Source organism: Metschnikowia bicuspidata, assembly GCF_001664035.1.
Source record: "Metschnikowia bicuspidata var. bicuspidata NRRL YB-4993 chromosome Unknown METBIscaffold_1, whole genome shotgun sequence".
Classification (NCBI taxonomy): Eukaryota; Fungi; Ascomycota; class Pichiomycetes; order Serinales; family Metschnikowiaceae; genus Metschnikowia; species Metschnikowia bicuspidata.
In genome coordinates this window covers 3,671,228-3,690,239 of record NW_017387731.1, presented here as the reverse complement: position 1 = coordinate 3,690,239, position 19,012 = coordinate 3,671,228, and the positions used below count along the sequence as shown (strand labels likewise).

General features: G+C 40.4%; 11 protein-coding genes across 11 annotated transcripts; 4 read left to right on the top strand and 7 right to left on the bottom strand.

Annotated features, from left to right (window-relative positions):
* Positions 1-758: 758 nt before the first annotated feature.
* METBIDRAFT_76861 (uncharacterized protein) lies at positions 759-1,228 on the bottom strand (the record flags this gene model as incomplete). The annotated part of the gene is made up of 2 exons (XM_018858601.1): positions 759-1,136; positions 1,211-1,228. 2 exons carry the CDS (start codon positions 1,226-1,228, stop codon positions 759-761), a joined length of 396 nt encoding a protein of 131 aa, XP_018714430.1.
* A 164-nt stretch (positions 1,229-1,392) lies between these two features.
* On the bottom strand, positions 1,393-2,381 carry METBIDRAFT_30307 (uncharacterized protein). The gene has a single exon (XM_018855610.1). It carries the CDS (start codon positions 2,108-2,110, stop codon positions 1,811-1,813), a length of 300 nt encoding a protein of 99 aa, XP_018714429.1. The 5' UTR covers positions 2,111-2,381; the 3' UTR covers positions 1,393-1,810.
* A 66-nt stretch (positions 2,382-2,447) lies between these two features.
* On the top strand, positions 2,448-4,357 carry SEC9 (Sec9p). Its single transcript, XM_018855609.1, has one exon. The coding sequence runs from the start codon at positions 2,624-2,626 to the stop codon at positions 4,064-4,066; it is 1,443 nt and encodes a 480-aa protein (XP_018714428.1). The 5' UTR covers positions 2,448-2,623; the 3' UTR covers positions 4,067-4,357.
* A 199-nt stretch (positions 4,358-4,556) lies between these two features.
* HGT3 (Hgt3p) lies at positions 4,557-6,729 on the top strand. The gene has a single exon (XM_018855608.1). The coding sequence runs from the start codon at positions 4,599-4,601 to the stop codon at positions 6,387-6,389; it is 1,791 nt and encodes a 596-aa protein (XP_018714427.1). The 5' UTR covers positions 4,557-4,598; the 3' UTR covers positions 6,390-6,729.
* Positions 6,730-8,532: 1,803 nt separating this feature from the next.
* LAP4 (Lap4p) lies at positions 8,533-10,227 on the bottom strand. Its single transcript, XM_018855607.1, has one exon. The coding sequence runs from the start codon at positions 10,214-10,216 to the stop codon at positions 8,570-8,572; it is 1,647 nt and encodes a 548-aa protein (XP_018714426.1). The 5' UTR covers positions 10,217-10,227; the 3' UTR covers positions 8,533-8,569.
* A 157-nt stretch (positions 10,228-10,384) lies between these two features.
* On the top strand, positions 10,385-11,381 carry METBIDRAFT_30302 (uncharacterized protein). The gene has a single exon (XM_018855606.1). It carries the CDS (start codon positions 10,539-10,541, stop codon positions 11,082-11,084), a length of 546 nt encoding a protein of 181 aa, XP_018714425.1. The 5' UTR covers positions 10,385-10,538; the 3' UTR covers positions 11,085-11,381.
* Positions 11,382-11,769: 388 nt separating this feature from the next.
* On the bottom strand, positions 11,770-13,110 carry CAC2 (Cac2p; the record flags this gene model as incomplete). Its single annotated transcript, XM_018854535.1, has 2 exons — positions 11,770-12,279; positions 12,436-13,110. Coding segments are annotated over 2 exons (1,185 nt in total), but the record flags the coding sequence as incomplete, so codon positions are not given.
* METBIDRAFT_30301 (uncharacterized protein) lies at positions 13,022-13,561 on the bottom strand. Its single transcript, XM_018855605.1, has one exon. The coding sequence runs from the start codon at positions 13,377-13,379 to the stop codon at positions 13,149-13,151; it is 231 nt and encodes a 76-aa protein (XP_018714423.1). The 5' UTR covers positions 13,380-13,561; the 3' UTR covers positions 13,022-13,148.
* A 146-nt stretch (positions 13,562-13,707) lies between these two features.
* METBIDRAFT_10145 (uncharacterized protein) lies at positions 13,708-14,169 on the bottom strand (the record flags this gene model as incomplete). The annotated part of the gene is made up of 1 exon (XM_018853695.1): positions 13,708-14,169. One exon carries the CDS (start codon positions 14,167-14,169, stop codon positions 13,708-13,710), a length of 462 nt encoding a protein of 153 aa, XP_018714422.1.
* A 744-nt stretch (positions 14,170-14,913) lies between these two features.
* PTH1 (putative phosphatidate cytidylyltransferase) lies at positions 14,914-16,125 on the bottom strand (the record flags this gene model as incomplete). The annotated part of the gene is made up of 2 exons (XM_018858600.1): positions 14,914-16,005; positions 16,093-16,125. 2 exons carry the CDS (start codon positions 16,123-16,125, stop codon positions 14,914-14,916), a joined length of 1,125 nt encoding a protein of 374 aa, XP_018714421.1.
* A 498-nt stretch (positions 16,126-16,623) lies between these two features.
* Positions 16,624-18,219, top strand: THR4 (threonine synthase). Its single transcript, XM_018855604.1, has one exon. It carries the CDS (start codon positions 16,692-16,694, stop codon positions 18,174-18,176), a length of 1,485 nt encoding a protein of 494 aa, XP_018714420.1. The 5' UTR covers positions 16,624-16,691; the 3' UTR covers positions 18,177-18,219.
* The last annotated feature ends 793 nt before the right edge of the window (positions 18,220-19,012 follow it).

Here is a 19,012-nt window from a genome sequence, read left to right as displayed (position 1 = left end):
ACTACCTTAGGATGTAAGGATGTGTTGTCTGAACTTGCTTGTAATTTTAATCAAGGATCAAAAGCTAAAATGTTAAAATGATTTGACTGCATGGGTTGAGCTTAGCCGTAAAACCTCGGGTCTCTTTTTTGTTTTTGAGATGGTCAATCTTTTTGAACGGTTCTCTGTTGATCCTTCCCCAGTCCCATACATACGAGTTTAGGATATTCTACGATGAAACATCAACACATAAAAATAAAAAACTAACTACATTAGTACTCTGTGGATAAAGCATGGTATTATCGCCTGGCCAGATCTCTGTCCAACTTTCACAAAGGATCTGTACTTCAACTTCATACCACAAAGCAAGAGACAGTTACAAATAAATATCCATACTTGGTAACGTATAGTACAAATCAAGTCCCATGATAGTATGGAGTATTGTAATTCAAAATTGCTCGATATTGTGCAGATGCTAACATAGTAGAGAATTATTTTATAAGACTGGGTTTCTTCTCTCTTCTTCCCTCTGTTTACTCATAAACCTTGGGTTGCATGGCGCGCAAAAGGAGCGTCAAAGCGAGGCCAAGAGCCACCCGCGCTCCACAGCTGCAGATCTGTACAATGAGCCTTCCTCGTCACTAAAAAACCCGTACAGTCAGAATACTCATCCCGTAAGTGAAAAAGTTCGAAAAAAGGCAACATTGGTCTGCAAACAGATTTCTCGATACTATCATAATGGGTAAAAAAGAGAAGGTTGAAGAAAACGCTGAAGATAACTACGACAAGCGTATGGCAGCTGTGTTGCCCTTCGCAAAGCCCCTTGCGCCAAAGAAATTGAACAAAAAAGTTCTCAAGACTGTCAAGAAAGCCTCCAAGGCTAAACATGTCAAGAGGGGTGTCAAGGAGGTTGTCAAAGCATTGAGAAAAGGTGAGAAGGGGCTTGTTGTAATTGCTGGAGACATTTCTCCGGCAGACGTGATCTCACATATCCCAGTGTTGTGTGAGGACTCTTCTGTCCCTTTCGTATTCATTCCGTCAAAAGAAGACTTAGGGTCTGCTGGTGCTACTAAAAGACCAACTTCTTGCGTCTTGATTGTCCCAGGTGGAGGAAAGTCAAAAAAGAATACAGAAAAAGCAGATGAATATAGAGAGGCCTATGACGAGATTGTCAAAGAGGTCAAGGGATTAAACTAAAGTGATCTTATTATTCTTCAGGCGCGCATCCAACCTTCAAGATAAATTCCATCTCAGAACCCCTCATCAAAAATTTTTTCAAGAACGCTTTCTATATATTAGTTGGCCTTTCATTTGTAAAGTAATGACATAGATCCTTTAATAAAGATGATCATTTATCAAGGTAAGCGTGAATTCTGGCGAAAGAGTTAAGATTTACTGCAGCTCATTTAATCGGCTGAGATTGCTGTTTAGCCTTCCGTTCTACTGATATGCTGAGCAATTTCAATAATCACAATTCGAACCCAGAGTGTGGGGTTGCATTTTTGTATTCATCATATCTCAACTCAAAGTTCACATCTATTTAGTTTTTGTCCATTTAATCCCGACTCTCTTGAAAGAATAAAATCTCTCATTCTACTCGGGTTTTTAGAATACAACACGATAAAATGACCAAAACCAATCAAGTCAAATCCGGACTTTTAACTTTTAATTGCATCCATCGACGCCAGCTGATCTTTAAAGCGGAAGCACTCGTTATCGACCCACACTTATCATATATGCATATAAAAAATAGATCTCGCTAGAAAGAGAAACGAAAACCGTATATTAGCACGAACAAGGCTTCATCATACAGCTGAAAACAGATAAGCCGTCAGTCAGGTCCCCTGAGCATATTGGAACTGAACCCCACGGCGGTTATATCGTGTATGTGCGAGATTCCAGGCCCATGTAAATAACCACAAGGACAAGAACCCGCATCTGAATTCACCATTATGGATTTTTTAGTTTTTGGTTCACAGATTTCCATTGTGTCACTCTCAGACACCTGGCATGGAGAAATAGTGCCGTTCGTTCGTAACACTGTACCCAGTGAAGTAAAGCGTTCCGCGTCCAAGGGAATTTCCAACTTCCTCCGCTTAGGTTCTGGCTGATCGTTACCGAACAGATACATTTGTAGTGTAGACGTCGTTATAAATCTTGTCTGGGATTTTTTACATATGTTTCCGCTGATTTTTTCGCCACATGCATGCGAAATCTATCTCATCGCAATTGCCGTATCGCTTGATACTAATCAATGGCAAGCCACAACGTCAACCTTGTTTTCACCTGGTTACTTCGAGACAATTAAAGGCCCTTGGAGATAATGAATTTAAATTATTGTTATTCTCTTATTAATTTTCTGCGGGCAAGATGCAAGGACACTCGCATTTTATCGCTGTTCCTATATTTGCGGGGTACTTCAGTACAAAATCACAGTGGAGCTACACAGCCGTCGCGACATTCTACTAGCCATGGCAGCTTGACGTTCATGACTTTCATCTGTGAGACAATATATGCAGTTTACAACGCTGACTTCGCGTGTTCTTCCTTCCCCTCTATTCCCCTCAGCATACTACTGATCCGTGCTCACGTTCGAATATTTAGAAAGCATCCCCCTCTGTTTCTTTATCAGGGCGCACAAAACATGGGTATCAAAAAAATATTCAAAAAAAAAGACCCAAGTGAAAGTGAATTGGTGGATGATCTACAAAAGTTGGGAATATCAACAAAAACTACCAATGGACGTCAAGAGAAGTTTGGCGCCTTCAAGCAGTATGCACACGAAAGACAAAGCCAGCGCACAGGCTTAGCACCAGTTAATCCTTATGCTGACATTGACAGCAGTTCGAATAATCCATATGCCTCGCAAGCATCAGGCAAAAACCTAACTGATGACCTTTACCAGCAAAGAGAAGGACATGATATACCATCTTTGTATCCGGGATCAAATCTGAGGGAAGTTCAATCACAATCTGTAGGGAATTCCAAGAGAGTCGACCCTTATTCTTCACCATTACACCATCTCTCAACTGAAAATGTGCGATACGAGCGATCCCAAAATCATCCTCAGAAATCTAATCCATATGAATTCAATGCGAGGAACTCATCTTCAAGAACAACCATCGAAAGCGAAGGTGACATGCAACTTTCGTCAGCTTCTGATAAGTACCAGGCCCGCTCGAAAGGTCGAGGTATTTACGTGGCACCACGTGATGATGAACTGACACTCGATTTGAATGACATACCTTCCATCCGCCCACCAATCCAATCGAGACGACCAGTTCGTCGAACTGCTAATTATGATAATGCCTCTTTAGATTTAAATGACTTGCCCGACGAAGATTTGAATATTGAACTGCATGAGTTTTTGTCTGATCAAGAGCAGGTCAATTCTGAAGATGAAGAAGTTGAGGCCATCAAGCAAGACATTCGTTTCACCAAACAAGAGTCTGTGGCACTGACTAGAAATACATTAAGAATGGCTCAGGAAGCTGAGGCATCAGGAACAAACACTCTTGGGATGTTGGGGTCTCAGTCAGAAAGGCTTTACAATGCAGAGCAAAATGTTTTGTTGGCAGATACCCAGACAAAGATTGCGGATGAAAAGGTCAAAGAGTTGAGTAGATTGAATCGATCGATTTTCATACCAGCAACAGGGAATCCATTCAACAAAAAATCCAGATTGCGCCAGCAGGAACTGAAGTTGAAATCTGATAAAATGCAAGAAAAGTACCTCCGCGACACGAATCGCCAGGGGATGTACGCTAGTGAGCAGCGTCTTACGCAAGGTATTACGAGCAAAACCCCAAACTCCGAACTTTTCAATAAATATCAAGGCGAGAAACAGATACAACAAGCGCAGAGATACCAATTTGAGAATGACTCCGAGGATGATGAAATGGAGAAAGAACTTGCTTCAAACTTAGATCAGATTTCCAATTATTCGAAAAAGTTAAGAAGTACAGCGAAGATCATGGGTCAAGAAGTTGATGCACAAAATGGTCGCTTGAGGAGGATTGAGGAGGATGCAGATAGGTTGGATATCAATGTCCATCTCAATAGCTCGCGCTTAAACAATATTCGGTAATAAATAGCTCCCATTACTGGCAGCTCTGGGATATATAATATCATCTGTGCAGACCCTTTGATCGCCTTCGCAGCGTATCTCGATTTGGTTGCCCGTGGTAAGATGACTCGCCATGATGGCAGAAGAACTTTATGTCAGTAAAATAAGAGATCTAGTGAACCATACGCAAGAATGTTTATTCCGAGTGTATAGCTAAATATGTCCACTGCGATGTTGGACTGTCCGAAATAAAGATTGTCGATGTCAAGGTATTTTTTTAGCAATTTGCCTTAGCAAATTATCAAGCTCCACAAGCCATACCTGTAAATTGATCTTTCTGATTTACAAATAAATTAAATTAATGTGGGGTGTGTAGAATTGACTAAACTAATATCTTGAATAAAATTCACGACGGAATGCCGAAATAATCCCAACTTCAAACCTGCCCCGCGAAACTCACCTTCAATCGCGAAACACCGCAACAAATCGCAAAGTTCCAGAATACCCCTGTCTCTATTCTAGCTCACCACTGTGGAAACAGCACACGTCCGCAATGTCCCACCAAATCAAGGAATCTATTTTTGTTGGAAAACTTCTCCTCAACTTCACTTCAATTTTTGTTTCTCTTGGAGTTTTTTTATTTGGATTTGAACAGGGCTTGATGTCTTCTTTATTGACAAATGATTACTTTAAAGCTTATTACAACAACCCTAGTCCAGCGGCAATTGGTACAATGATTGCGATTTTGGAAATTGGCGCTTTATTCTCCTCATTTGAAGCGGGAAAGGTAGGTGATAAAATCGGTCGTCGGCGAACAATTCGTATGGGCTCGTTCATCTTTGTCGTGGGAGGTCTCATCCAGGCTACATCTCCAAACATATTGATTCTTAGTGCTGGTCGCTTAATCGGTGGAATCGCCATCGGATTTCTCACAACAATCATTCCTTGCTATCAATCCGAAATTAGTCCTCCGTCAGATAGGGGTTTCTACGCTTGTCTTGAATTCACTGGTAACATTATAGGATACTCCACCAGTATCTGGGTTGATTACGGATTTTCATTTTTGGAAAACGACTGGTCATGGCGCTCACCTTTATTCATCCAATGCTTAATGGGCTTTCTTCTCTATTTGGGAAGTTTCGTCATCGTCGAAACACCTCGATGGTTGCTAGACCATGACCATGATATTGAAGGTATGATTGTTATTAGTGACTTATATGCCGACGGTATCATAGAGGACGAGGTTGCGAGGTTCGAATACAGACAAATCAAAGAAAATGTTCTTATTCAGCGTGTTGAAGGAGGCGAAAGATCGTATCTTTACATGTTCTCTCGATACAAGAAAAGGTTGTCTGTTGCTTGCTTCTCCCAAATGTTTGCGCAATTGAATGGCATCAACATAGTCTCTTACTATGCTCCAATGATTTTCGAAAGTGCTGGATGGATCGGAAGATCGGCTATCTTCATGACCGGGATCAACTCCTTGGTTTATGTTGCAAGTACAGTTCCCCCCTGGTACCTTGTTGACGAATGGGGCCGAAAGCCTTTGTTATTGACAGGTGCAGCCGTCATGTCGATTTCATTGTTCTCGATATCTTATTCGCTCTTTCTCAATGATACATATACTCCGCAGGTTGTGGTTGGCTTTGTTATTCTTTTCAATGCTGCTTTTGGAGCCAGTTGGGGTCCTATTCCATGGATGATGAATGAAGTATTACCTAATTCAGTTAGATCAAAGGGCGCTGCGACATCCACGGCCACTAATTGGCTCTTCAATTTCCTTGTTGGTGAGTTGACTCCTATTTTACTAGACACAATTCAATGGAGAACATATTTGATCCCTGGGGTTTCATGCATTTTTTCCATCTTGTGCGTACACTTCCTTTTCCCCGAAACCAAAGGCTTGAGTTTAGAGGATATGGGGTCAATTTTTGATGACACTTCCTCTGTGTTTTCTTTTCATTCAGGATATAACTCGGCAAACAGGGCGTATGGCGCAACCGACTTTTCCCGGAGAAACAGTGTGCAAGAGAATATATCAGATCCGTCACATGATGCAAATCAGACTGCTCAATTTACCGCTGCACAATTAGCGCGTAATCCCTCGTCTAGAAGAACAGAAATCGATGGTCTCATCACTGGTAGCCACGTGATTCCTCAAATTGCTCCTCCCAACGAAGTTTTGAAGCCTATCGTCTCTGACGTTTCATCGATTCATGATGATTCCGCTACAAGACCTCCATCTTTGGAGGAAATAATTCTGTTTAAGCAAGCACAAGAAAGAAGCTCTTGGTGGTACAAATTAAGAAAGTCAAGTTTTGGCTACGAACCGCTAGCAGGTTAGGCGAAATAGTGAAATATCAGGACATTCTTATTTTGCACTCCTCATGACCTTTAGTGCGTTTGGGTTCCAAAACATTTTAAAACAATCGAAGTATGTACAGCCGATAATTTTTGAGAGTATAAACGGCATAGAAGGTTTAATTTGTAAAGGCTTGTTTTCAAAAGACTTCATGTACCGTTGATGGTTGCGAACCACGCGATTGTAAACACTCTGAGTTTTATTGTGTCGTTCCAGAAGCGGCACGACATGACTTTTATTTATTTCTAGGCTTTAAGATTCTACAAAACACTAAAAAAAAACATTTGTCGCTTACAGGCTGTTAACTTTTAATAGATTTCCCTAGATTGATAAGACTGAACGTGACATGTGCAATTATCTGGATGTTTAGGTCAGCAGGTTGGGATTTATTTTAAAGTTTTAAGCGAGATTGTGGACCTGCACACTACACAGGGGTATGTTTTATTGCAGAATTTGGCCCATTTGCGCGTCATGGTCGGAAAGGTGTACTTTGTTTATTTTAACATGTCATACCAACGCAAGAAATGTCTTTATAACATACAAACCCACCAACTCACTGAATCTTTTCACAATGTCCATCCTTCTTGATTCTGATGTTTCGTTTATCACACAATCTCCTAGCTTGTCAATTTTACTGGGACTTCAACAAATCACAGAATTAACCTCAGGATCACTGACGCAAATCAATTCTCTGCTGACAGTTTCCCAGACTTCTGCTGGTGCTAGGATTCAAGGGCATAATAAAATAAGATTAATTCTCATAGCTTCGCTAGTTACGTTCTTGAATTTTTTCTTGCTACTGCTTTGATACTTGCCCAACAAATTTTCTTCCCGCAACAAAATATGAAAATAAATTCTCAAAAATCATCATAACAAATTCAGAGAAGAAAGCCATTAGCAAGCAGACATTCAAATCCTTCAGCCGCCAAAAGCAAGAAAAGCAAATCCTGATAATGCCACAGCGCTTCGTTTCTTTACATGCCGCAGTCCGTCAGAACAAACGGTGCAAACACTTTTGAAATGCATTATATCAAGCAGAATGGCTGAAGCTGTATGATCTATCGACCATTCATCCTTTCAATTTCGTATCATATGTCTCCCGTCGGACCTTGCCACTAATTCCCAGTGTTTGCACACACCAGATACATAACAACGGAGACACCACGGACGCCTTCCCTAGCTACCTCTACAATAACTGTGAAACATTCTAATACTGGTGGCAAAAGCTAAAATTTGCCAAGCCCATGCGTTTAAGCAAAATGTTGGCTCCCGGCAACAACTCTTTGGAGAACTTAACAAATTTAAACTGGTGCTTCACCACGAAGGTATGTATCTGAAGACATGGCGAGTTGCATGAAGTGAACGCCTTGAGTCCTTTCCAACCACCTGAGTTGAAGCGACTACTAAAGTAGACTTATCTCAGGAATCCAATACTGGATTGCATAGTGCCACGTGATGATCTATCGCATGGACACGGTGATATCATTTTTTACTTGTGAAGAGGCCTTAGGACCTCAAGGGTCTGGCTGAGATAGAATAAAGCCCCATGTATATACATTTGGACATTATATACTAAAACACTGATTGATTATTAACGAGATAAATCATAAAATACGTAACAAGAGGACCGTCCAGCTCATGATTAATGGAAGGGGCCAGGCCGAGCTTCGACACTAGGTACGTATCTGAGAGCTGTTCAAAGGTAATATATTATTGTATAGTTTTGTTCCTTTTATGAGATAAATCAACCAAAAAAAAAAAAACACGCTTGGTTCACATGCAGTGTGATAAATAAAACATTGCATTCATACCGCTATAAGTTTTAAAATGAGAAACATTCGTTCGAGATTGGACATGTTTGCACTTTCAGTGAAGTAGCTAGGGTACAAAGCACAACTATTCCATGTTAAACTGGGACGACCTCCAAACAATATTTATGTTCAGTGGACCTCTTCAGCAGTACATTTAATTGTGGTGCAGATATAATTGTTGCAAATAGACAAAACATAGACATGGACACTGTAAACTGGAAAGGTTTGTGAATGAGAGCTCCCAGAAGTATGAGTCCAGCAAATTAGTGAGTGTGATATTTTTAAAATATAAAAATACTTAAGAAAGAATTTTTGTCAATAATTAATTATAAGCTTGCAATTATACAGTACTTAATCGTATTCAATCTCAGATAATGCGGCTCTCCAGCATCTGAAAAAAGCCTCAAAAGTCTTGACGCCTATACCAGGCTCTTTGAAGCCAGTGGATGCTCTGATACTGTGCATGCTAAGCTGAGCTAATCCAACATCAATAACTCTTGATCCAGTATCAACCGCTAACATAGGCCCTATCGTTCCACCAGAAGGTCTATCGTTGCGAATGTGGAATTCTTGTAATTTGAGATTATTTTTTTGAGCAATTAGATTCATGAGAAGCTGGCCAGTCAGATCAGTCACGACATGCCCACTTGCATCCAATTTCAATACAAGGCCCTTGTTTGGAACAGGGGAATGTCTCTCAAGATATGCTTCTGTGAAGTTCGGGTTTAGGGCATGAGTTACATCTGCCGATAATATTACCGAATTTGCAAACACTAGCGCCAAGTCTGAAGACTTGTATTTTCTGGACACAAGAACTCTTTCGACGACACTGTTCAAAAGCTTGCCTTTGGCTCCAGTTCGAGTTGCGCTCCCAATCTCCTCGTTATTAGCAAGAAGAACAATCAGAAATCCATCAAATTCCTCCAAGCTGCCTACCATAGAGTGCTTGAGTAGTCCATGAATGGCACTAAAGGCACAGAGTCTATCGTCAATACGAGGCGCGAATATAAACTCGTCTGATAACCCACCACGAGTGGCTGGCTGAACATCATACAAATCCAAGTCTGCCTCTACCATTTGCGATACCTTTACATCAGCTAGTTTCGCAATGTATCTTAAGAGACCCAAAGAATGTTTCCCGTACAAAGCGCTGGTCTTTTCATCGTCTGTAGCCAAAGGTTCAACTGTTCCATAACCTAATACAGGTATCATCTGAGTTTCCTTGTTATATGGTGGGCTTGCGCCTATGCCAAAATGTGGTGCTAAAGAAGGAATTCGACAAACTGCATGCTTACCTGAAGTTATGATTCTTCTTTGTATTTTTCCAGATACACTGTCGCGAACAAGAATTGACCCAGCAATTCCTAAGTCACGATCGAGCCATAAATGGTTGAGAGCCCCAGAGTATGGTGCAACTCCCAACAACTCATAATCGCTAACTTGTGTTTTTAAAGAGCATGGTTTCAATTTAAGAGTCAACGCATCAACATGGCATCCAATGCCCGCAATACCGTTCTCAGGAACCCACTTTCCACCGACAACAAAGGCGATCATTGATTGATCATCCCTCTTGGTAAAGAACAAGCCACCTTTCTTTGTGTGCTCAAAAAAGCTTGACTCAGGTATATACTTAAATCTGGAGGATGTCAAAAGCTGAGTGAAATATGATATTACATGATACGTTGTAGGATTTTTGTCAGTGAAATCTAAGTAGTTAAAGCAGAGTTTTTCGAAAAACCCAGACAGATCACCCGTATTAGTATTCGTTTCATTTCCTTTTTTTTCAATTGTGCTGTCGATGTTCATTGCTGTGCACTTTACTCCATTATTAATGGAACTCGACAACTCTATGTCGTTGATGACAGCTTCAGGCTCGGAGTCTTGTTCGGTCTCTAAATTGTCTTCGCTATCAGTAGATAGAATTCCATTCTGATTTATGATGGAAAAAGTGTCAATTATAGATGTTATGTCCTCATTTGCATAACCTCTAGGTGCCATTCTCAAAAGTGTGGTGATTTTGAGTGTGTTCAGATATAATTTTGACATGATCTTTCATTTATTGAGATAAGATCACGTGATCTGGTATGACTTTGTGCTTTTGTTGTTCACACAACTAATATTTTTAAAGCACATGAAAGTTCCATTCCTCTTTGAAAAATGATATTATTTCAGAAGTTTATCTTCCATCAAATGTGCCCATCTACACAAAATAAACGTTCAAAAATATTGGGTCGTTTGATGAGCGCATTCTTGAGATCATCAAGATTCGCGCCACCACTCAGGTCTAGAACTTGCTGACAACTTTTCCTCAAGTTACAGAATGGATAACTCCACAATTATCTTTGTTGCTACGCTAGCCATAGTTCTTGTCATTTTGCGCTGGTTCATTACGCCAATTCCCCAGTCTGTACCTGATGAGTTTAATATTCCTGATCCTGCTCGCTCTTCAGTAGCATCAGGTACCGGCCGGCACCGTCGGCAAGTAACAGAATCGATGATTGAAGTAGTGCAAGCTATTGGGCCTCAATTGAGTATCTCACAAATCAGACACAGTTTGGAAAATACAGGCTCTGTCGAGGCTACAATTGAAATATTGATGGAATCTGGAAACTTACCTTTTCCTCCTGGTGAGAATTTCGATACTTCGACCTCGGCAACCAGTGATCATTCTGACGTACAAACGAGGTGCACAAAATCTTTATTGGAAAAGTATGAAGTAGAAGGTGAGCCAAGAAAAAGTTTTGCGACTGCTGGAAAATGGGGGAAGGACGAGAATGAGCGCCTCAGTCTCTTACGTAGTCGAAAGGCCGAATTAATTTTGAGGGCCAGAGAAAATATGAAAGCGACTATTTGTAAAGAGGAGTGAATATTTGGTGATAAAGACTCGATATTGGAGAGCCCTTTTTATAAAGCAATGTAAAGAGTATTTGTGATTCATATTCTTGATTCTTGTAGGTCACGTTGCTTTCTTATCTATAATAACTCGAAGGGCAGAGAGCCAGACCCCATTTTTATTGCTGAGAAAACAAATAATTGAAGTCGGAAGAGAATGAATAATCTAATAACTATGGTAATTCTACCTTTTTTACTAAAGTTGGCATCACCCGCTTTTTCTTAGAAGGACCCAATGGTTCAACGCCTTCATTTTGAAACCCAAGACCCTCCGAGGTAGCATTTATAGCAACGCTGACATTTGTAGACTCACCCATGCCATGCTTACTTTGAGATGGTATGAGTGTCGAGGATGGATTTTTTGGCTCTAAACTCGCATCATCGCTAGATTCGTGAACAGTCTCTTTATGTGGCATGATTGTGGGTATTGCGTTACGACTCTCGGTTGACAATCCAGGAGCACATTGTTTTTTTGACTCGAGAACAGTTTTCAAAGGACGGTCACTTGGCCTTTTTTTGTCAGGAACTGTCTCAGCTCGAAGAATCCCTTCTTTGTCACTGAAAGACGTGCCTTCAGGAAAATTGCACTCATACTCATTTGACCTTGCGGGAGGCTTAGACAGGGTATTGAGATGCTGGATGCCTCCGAATGCCATTCTATCAAACGTTATTACTGAGCAAAATCCTTCTGCCGATGATATCATGAGACTTTGACCATCAGCATTCCAACATAAATCAGTTATACTTAGATAATGAAGGTTGGACAGAATTCCCAAAGGTCTTAATCTTTCAGTATCATAGATTATAACAGCGTCGTGAGTTGCCACTGCGAAGACCATTTTGTAAGGTAAGGCAAACACAGGAGGATTTTCGTCGCCGGACAATTCAAACATTGTTGGACAAAACGCCACTGCAATAGCAGGTTTTGACAACCCAGGCAAATGGCAAACCGGTGATTGATTCAACCCTGTCCGAGTGTATATATAAACAGTGTTTAACAAACCTGTTTCGATACTCCCATCAAGCGTATCATCCCGGCAGTTCTCGTATTTATAAATACCCAGCGGTACCAAAAGTAAGCTACCGTCTGGTGAAAAAGCCAACCTTCTAAAAAATGACTGAAGGTTTTCAGAGTGGTACAAATAATTTAGCTTCGTAGCAAGCTGGACCTTCGAGGAGCTGTCTGATGATGATGTAACTCCCTCGAGTTTTGTGTGTCGGTTCATCGATGAATGCGGCATACTACACCCATGTGGCGCTTCTTTATTTGTGCTCACATTGCAATCAAAGTCGGGTATTTTGCTTGCGTTTAGTAAACTTGATACCTTAAATAAAGGAGTTTCCGCCTTCATCAGTTTTGACAACAAAGAGGTGCTCAATTGAGAATTTGAACTTCCCTTGTTCATGGCAATGGTGTAAATATTTACTGACCGATCTGCACTCTGTGTGGCAAAAAACTTATTCAATGGGTCCCATGCAATGCCTTGCACATAATGGCTGTGATCAGAAATCTCCATTTCTTTCTGACCCGTCAAAACATTGAAGATCTTAGTGGTATTGTCCATAGACCCCGTTGCAATAGACTTTGAATCGGGCGACCAAGAAATGTCATATATCTCCAGATTTGAATTGTGGATCTGGTGTACAATCCAACTCTCTTTCATTTCATCGTCTTGAACACCAAAGTCGTGTACAATGGTTTTCGACAACGTCCATATTATCAACATGCCATCATCACCACCGGATGCTAAGAGCTTCCCACTTCGGTCGAATCGAACTACATTAACAGCCTGTGTGTGCTTTCTGAGTGTTGAGAGATACTCAACGGAAGTATCTTGTGGGTCTCCAGTTTCAGAATATCGAATTCTCCAAATTCGCACATTTTTATCCCCGCCGGCGGTAGCTAATCTCGAATCCAGTTGGTTTGAAGGTTGAATATCAAGTGAGTACACTGGATGGCCATCGTCATGCCAGTGTATGGCGATTGTGGCTGAGAGCATCACTGATTGTTGTATTGTCTAGACACGGTGTATTGCGTTCAGTATTGTCCTGAGTCGCGAAAAGACGAGGCAAGAGCCAAAAAATCGCGTTGGAATGACGCGTCGCTAGAACACTTACGATCGATCAAAACTCCTTGAATGAGTAAATTTTCTACACTAGTATAACGGGCGGACGACGAAAAAAATAATTTTCTGAAAGTTTTTAGATGACGATCACAAAATAGCTGCGTTGTTACAAGTGATGAAATCAGGATGTAGAGGAAGAACATATCGCGCTGCACAATTTTCTATGATATCTCATGAACAGGGCCTTGTGCTTCGCCCCATCAATCTTTATAATATAAAGCTAAGAAAATTTGAAGAGTGTGACTTTCCATCAGATAAACCTTATCTTTAGGATAAGAGATAGATAGCTTTTATATCGAATGAGATTATCTAATCAACATGTAGCTGTTCGCATTTCAGTATACCAATGACAATGTAAATTTCGTTTACTTCTTTGCCTTTTTCTCATGTGGTTTACTAAAAAATGAAACGGCAAAAAGCAGAATCATTTATGGACTGCCTTCCCTATCCTTATTGATCAAGTTGAGAAACTTAAAATGTGAGCTTGAACTCCTTATCCTGGTTCTTCACGCGATACAAAAAGTTTGTAATCACTTCATTTTCCCTTATGTTCATCAGTGTAAAATGTTTCTGGAGATTGCTGGCAAGTTCTGGTTTAGAAATTTTGTTCCCATGTGTGGCTCTTTTATAGCTATACGTTTTCTTGCCTATTTCAGAATTGAGAATATTCTCATTTAGTGAGCGCACATCAGGGTAATTAAGGCTATATTTTCTCAGATAGTTGTTGAGTGTCTCCTCACTGAAACTTTGAAAATCCAGCGGGTGTATCGATGGCTTGTCTTTCGGGCCATTAGAGTGTATATGCTTCGACAATAGTTCTAATTGAGCTGCTGCTGCCACCGCGTTTCTTGCCTTGTTTGCGGCCCTTGAGGTCAAAGTTGCTTTGGATTCTGACTCGGATGTTGAATCTTTATTCTGAACTCTTGGCGGCATTTTTGTATCTTCTGAGGACTTTAGCTCAGTAGAAACTCCGAGTGAAGACTCTTATCTCATGTGTGGTGCACGGGTCTAGTTAATACTTCTGTACATACACGGAAAAGACAGCTGTACAATCAACAGAATTTCCAATAAAACTCGTTTGATGCAGATAAAGGGGTGAGTTTAAATTTCAGATATTCTACTCGGTTTTTGAGTAGTGACAATCATAATCTATATGTTAATAATCTTCACAATTTCATATTTATCGTTATTCGTTTTTGCTCATTTTGTTTTGTGGTGAAAAGGAAAAAGACATGCTGAGGTGCGAATTTCCATTGTTGCTTCTTTTTCCCTTTCGACTTTGGAGCTTTTTCCTCTGTTCTAATATAAATGAAAGGTCAAAAAATCAAATTCATAGCCGAGGTTCCTACTCCAATTTTTTAAAAAATCCAAATCTTTTTTCGAAACGTTCACCTAGTATGACCAGAAGAGGGAATTAGAAATGATGAATCGCAACTATTTCGGGAGCCTAGGAATGAACCTTCTATGATACTCGTATCTCTTGTGGGATGAGTGTATAACTTTCCGTTGTCTCAAAAATCTTGAATAAATATCCTGAAGTCTTTTTGAACTATTAAATAGTACTTCTCTTATGTTTTAGTAAGAAGTTGGAAACTCAAATGGTGTTAACGTCTCGGGACGGACATTTATAGTAACGGCCCGGTTTTAAATATCCAGCCGCGTTGAAATTCAAACTTACTATTCAGTTCTGGGGCTCATACTCTTGAGTTTTTTTTCCCAAGCATACCTCACAGACTTCCCTAAGCCTGCCGTGAGTATTCCTTTGACACTCTGTGTCAACGCTGGGAACGCAATTATATTCAGTATAGTGCTTAGCAAGACTCGTTTCGAAGTCGAATCACTTAAAGCTTCATTCAAATATAAGCTACTAGCGTGGTGAGAGAGAAGAATCGAGTCCAATGATTCAATGCTCGTATTTCCTTCCAAATAATCCAGCATGACCTTATCCTGGGTCAAAAGTTTCCCGTACTTGTTTCTATAAGAATTTAGGAATCTCCACTTGAAATTTTTAGGAAGACTTGCCAAGATTTCCGCTGCAGATCTAGGCTTCATTTTGAGATCATAATCGCCACCTTGCCTTTTCATATACCCTTTTGAGATTGCGTTGTCAAAAGCTTTGCTATATAGCTGCTCGAAAAAAGGCAATTGCTTACTCACTATGTTTTTAACTTTATTCGGATTTTCACCTCCTATAAGCATTCGGGGATCCCCCATATATGAGATCAGCGCTATTTGTTCAAAGAGTTGTATCGCACTGAAAAGACTAGAGCCGCACCTCCTCAGAAGCATGAGCAATGATAAATTGAAAGCACTTTCTAAATTGTATTCGTTAGCGCGTTTCAATTCATCATTGACACTAAACACATGCTCAACGGGCTTCTGAAGCCGTCCTGCAATGTACAATGATGTCCAATCGCGTAAATCCATGAGAGCGCTCCGGTTCGAAACAACGCCATACTTCAAAACAAGTTTTTCGTCGCAATCATTTGTCATAGACACATACGGATTGAAGTAAACCCCAGCTCCACAATCCTGAATCCATTGTATGGCAGAATCTGGAAGCTTGATTAATGATGAGTAATGCTTAGGAAACTTCGCGGCATTAAGCCTGTGAAACCTGACTGGATCATCCACTATGTGTATTACATCTAGCTGGGGATTTGATGCTGCATTATAACCAGCTTGTTGAAATACACCCAGGCCATATCCAAACGAGTAGGAAAGGCCTGGATTGCGAAATTGTTCTTGAACCGAAGAAAGTTCGGACCTCTTCTCTGCAATGGCAGAGTGACTAAACAATTTACACCCCAACGAACATTGAATGTTGAATGAAGACGGATTTCGATAAGCGCTCACTTTATTTACCGAATTAATTGGACAAAGCTTCATGATGCCTTAACTCCAATGATGCATTTGATGTGTCACTACTTTAGCCTAAATTTATCAGCTCAATTGGAACTAATTGATCTATCGTCGAGCAAAAAAAACCCGTAAACCATTGGATATAGTGAACGCATGTTCATTCACTTTACGCAGGATTGAGACTCGCATTAGGAAACACGATTGCTGAAACTGCTGACTCAATGAATTCTTTTTCGGAAACCTTATCTCCTTTGTGGGATTGTGTCCCTTGATTTTTTGAGTCTTTCAATGAACACAAGCACAGGAATGCACTAAATTAGCGAGATAATTGTTTTTATTTTGCGCTATCTCCTCAATAAGTACGGATGCGAAAGTTTTATTTACTTTTCTTTAGGTTATGCTCAGAAGCTGCACATATGACTCAAGCAAATTTTCAACGTCACGTGCATAGTGATTATAATGCATTCACTTTGCCTCGAACGCATGTGTATTCTCTTACCACCCTAGAATTTCAGTCCCACAAAATGTCCTCCCAATCATACAGATCAACCAGAAGTTCTGTTTCACAGTCTTTATCTTTTGAAGATGCAGTCATGACTGGCTTAGCCAAAGATGGTGGTCTCTTTGTTCCTTCTGTGATTCCAAAATTGCCATCCGACTTTTTAACAAAATGGAAAGATTTAACTTTCGAACAGCTTGCCTTCAATATAATGCGGGAGTATATTGCAGAATCCGAGATTCCCAATGAAGATCTCCGTTCTTTGGTCGAAAAGTCATATTCAACATTTAGATCAGAAGATGTCACCCCATTGAAAGTTCTTGATGCAAAATCTGGTTTGTACATTTTAGAGTTGTTTCATGGGCCTACATATGCGTTTAAAGATGTGGCCTTGCAATTTGTTGGAAATTTGTTTGAATACTTTTTATCCAGAAAAAATGCTGGAATTTCCGACCCTTCAAAGAGACAGAAGATCACTGTAGTAGGTGCCACATCCGGAGACACTGGGTCTGCGGCCATTTATGGCTTAAGAGGCAAGAAGGACGTGTCTGTTTTTATTTTGTATCCCACCGGAAGAATATCTCCTATCCAAGAGGAACAAATGACTACAGTCGAGGACGCGAATGTTCACACGTTTTCAGTAAAGGGCACATTCGATGATTGTCAAGACATCGTCAAACAAATTTTTGGTGATAAAGAGTTTAATGAGCAGCATCATGTCGGTGCCGTGAACTCTATCAATTGGGCAAGAATTTTGGCGCAGATGACTTACTATTTTTACTCTTACTTTCAATTACTTAAAACATTGAACATACCTGCTGTTCTGGATGTGAAGCCAAGGTTTGTTGTTCCTTCTGGAAACTTCGGTGATATACTTGCAGGATATTATGCAAAGTCTATGGGCTTACCTGCTGACAAGCTCATTATTGCAACCAATGAGAATGACATCTTAGACCGGTTCCTCAAGACTGGCAGATATGAAAAAGATGGCGAAGTGAAAGCCACATATTCACCTGCTATGGATATCCTTATTTCCTCAAACTTCGAGAGATTGTTATGGTATTTGATCAGAGACAATATGACAAGTGGCGATGATGAGAAGGCAGGGGAAGTCTTGAGTGACTGGATGGCGCAGTTGAAACTGACTGGTTCAGTCTGCGCTCCCGAGTCTGTGGCTACTGCTGCAAGACGAGACTTTGACTCTGAGAAAGTCGATGACTCCGAAACGGCGGCGACTATCAAGAAAATTTATGTCAGCGATGCAGAAAACTACGTCTTAGATCCTCACACTGCCGTTGGTATAGCTGCATCATTGAGATTCATTGAAAGGGACCTCGATTCCGATACCAAGAGCATAAAGTATATTTCTTTATCTACTGCGCACCCAGCCAAGTTTTCTGAAGTCGTTAACAAGGCATTGCTGGGAGTACACGGTTACTCGTTTGAGAAAGATGTTCTTCCAGACGAATTAAAAGCCTTGGCAACAAAGGAGAAAAGAATCATTTTGATTGATGAACCCTCCTTGTCCAAAGTAAAACAATCAATCATCACTGAATTGGGCAAAGAGAAAAGTACATAAGTTAGATACTGCATTCCATCAATAGTGACATATATATTCCTCCTTAGTAACTCCTAGAGTATGTCTCACGACTGCAAGGTCTCCTCTGATGTCCCAAACAATTTCGAATTCGCGGGGGAGTATAAATTACCTCCAATATAATAAAACATGATAATGCCATCCAAATATCTAGCCTTAACTAGTCGGTTGGATCCCGGTATTGTGGAATCATTCGGGTCAGATCAAGTCCTTCCATGATGGACCGGAAAAATACTAAATATCGATTGATTGGACGATGTAATTTCCTTCAGTACCACCCTCATCCGAATAGGTTCTCAATGCCTATACTGAAAATTCAATTCTAGATGCATTTCATTCATGTTGTGTTGGTATGTACATTATTGCATTGAAAATACCAAGAATATATCTTCTATATTCATATCTTCATTACTCACGTCTTTCCCTCTCACTATGTGACATGAAGTATATTCCTTTAAGATTATATTCGTAATCCATCAAACAGAACTATAAAGATGTCATAACGTTACCCTTCTGAAAATCACCCACTTGAGGCCGAAGATCGCGAATGACTAAAACAAGTTACACAAATTTGAACAAGCCATCCTTGTAACCGGATGTAGGCAGCTTTGAAACAGGGTGCTTTCAGGTGAAACAATCCAGTCTATCCGAGGAATGGAGGGCCTCTGACTCTTCAACCAAATAATAATCAACCCGTATTCTACTATGAAAAATTGGAAAGGCAACGAACTCTCTTAGAATTTCTAAACGCGCAGGCCAAATCCAGGAATTGAGGCCTCTACACCCTACTTGCGAGACGCCTTCAAATTGAACAAAAC

Bases quoted from the DNA above. Each gene is read 5' to 3' on its own strand.
- METBIDRAFT_30302 (XM_018855606.1), top strand. From the start codon at position 10,539: ATGGATAACTCCACAATTATCTTTGTTGCTACGCTAGCCATAGTTCTT.
- THR4 (XM_018855604.1), top strand. From the start codon at position 16,692: ATGACTGGCTTAGCCAAAGATGGTGGTCTCTTTGTTCCTTCTGTGATT.
- METBIDRAFT_30307 (XM_018855610.1), bottom strand. From the start codon at position 2,110: ATGTATCTGTTCGGTAACGATCAGCCAGAACCTAAGCGGAGGAAGTTG.
- LAP4 (XM_018855607.1), bottom strand. From the start codon at position 10,216: ATGGCACCTAGAGGTTATGCAAATGAGGACATAACATCTATAATTGAC.
- HGT3 (XM_018855608.1), top strand. From the start codon at position 4,599: ATGTCCCACCAAATCAAGGAATCTATTTTTGTTGGAAAACTTCTCCTC.
- SEC9 (XM_018855609.1), top strand. From the start codon at position 2,624: ATGGGTATCAAAAAAATATTCAAAAAAAAAGACCCAAGTGAAAGTGAA.
- METBIDRAFT_30301 (XM_018855605.1), bottom strand. From the start codon at position 13,379: ATGTTCTTCCTCTACATCCTGATTTCATCACTTGTAACAACGCAGCTA.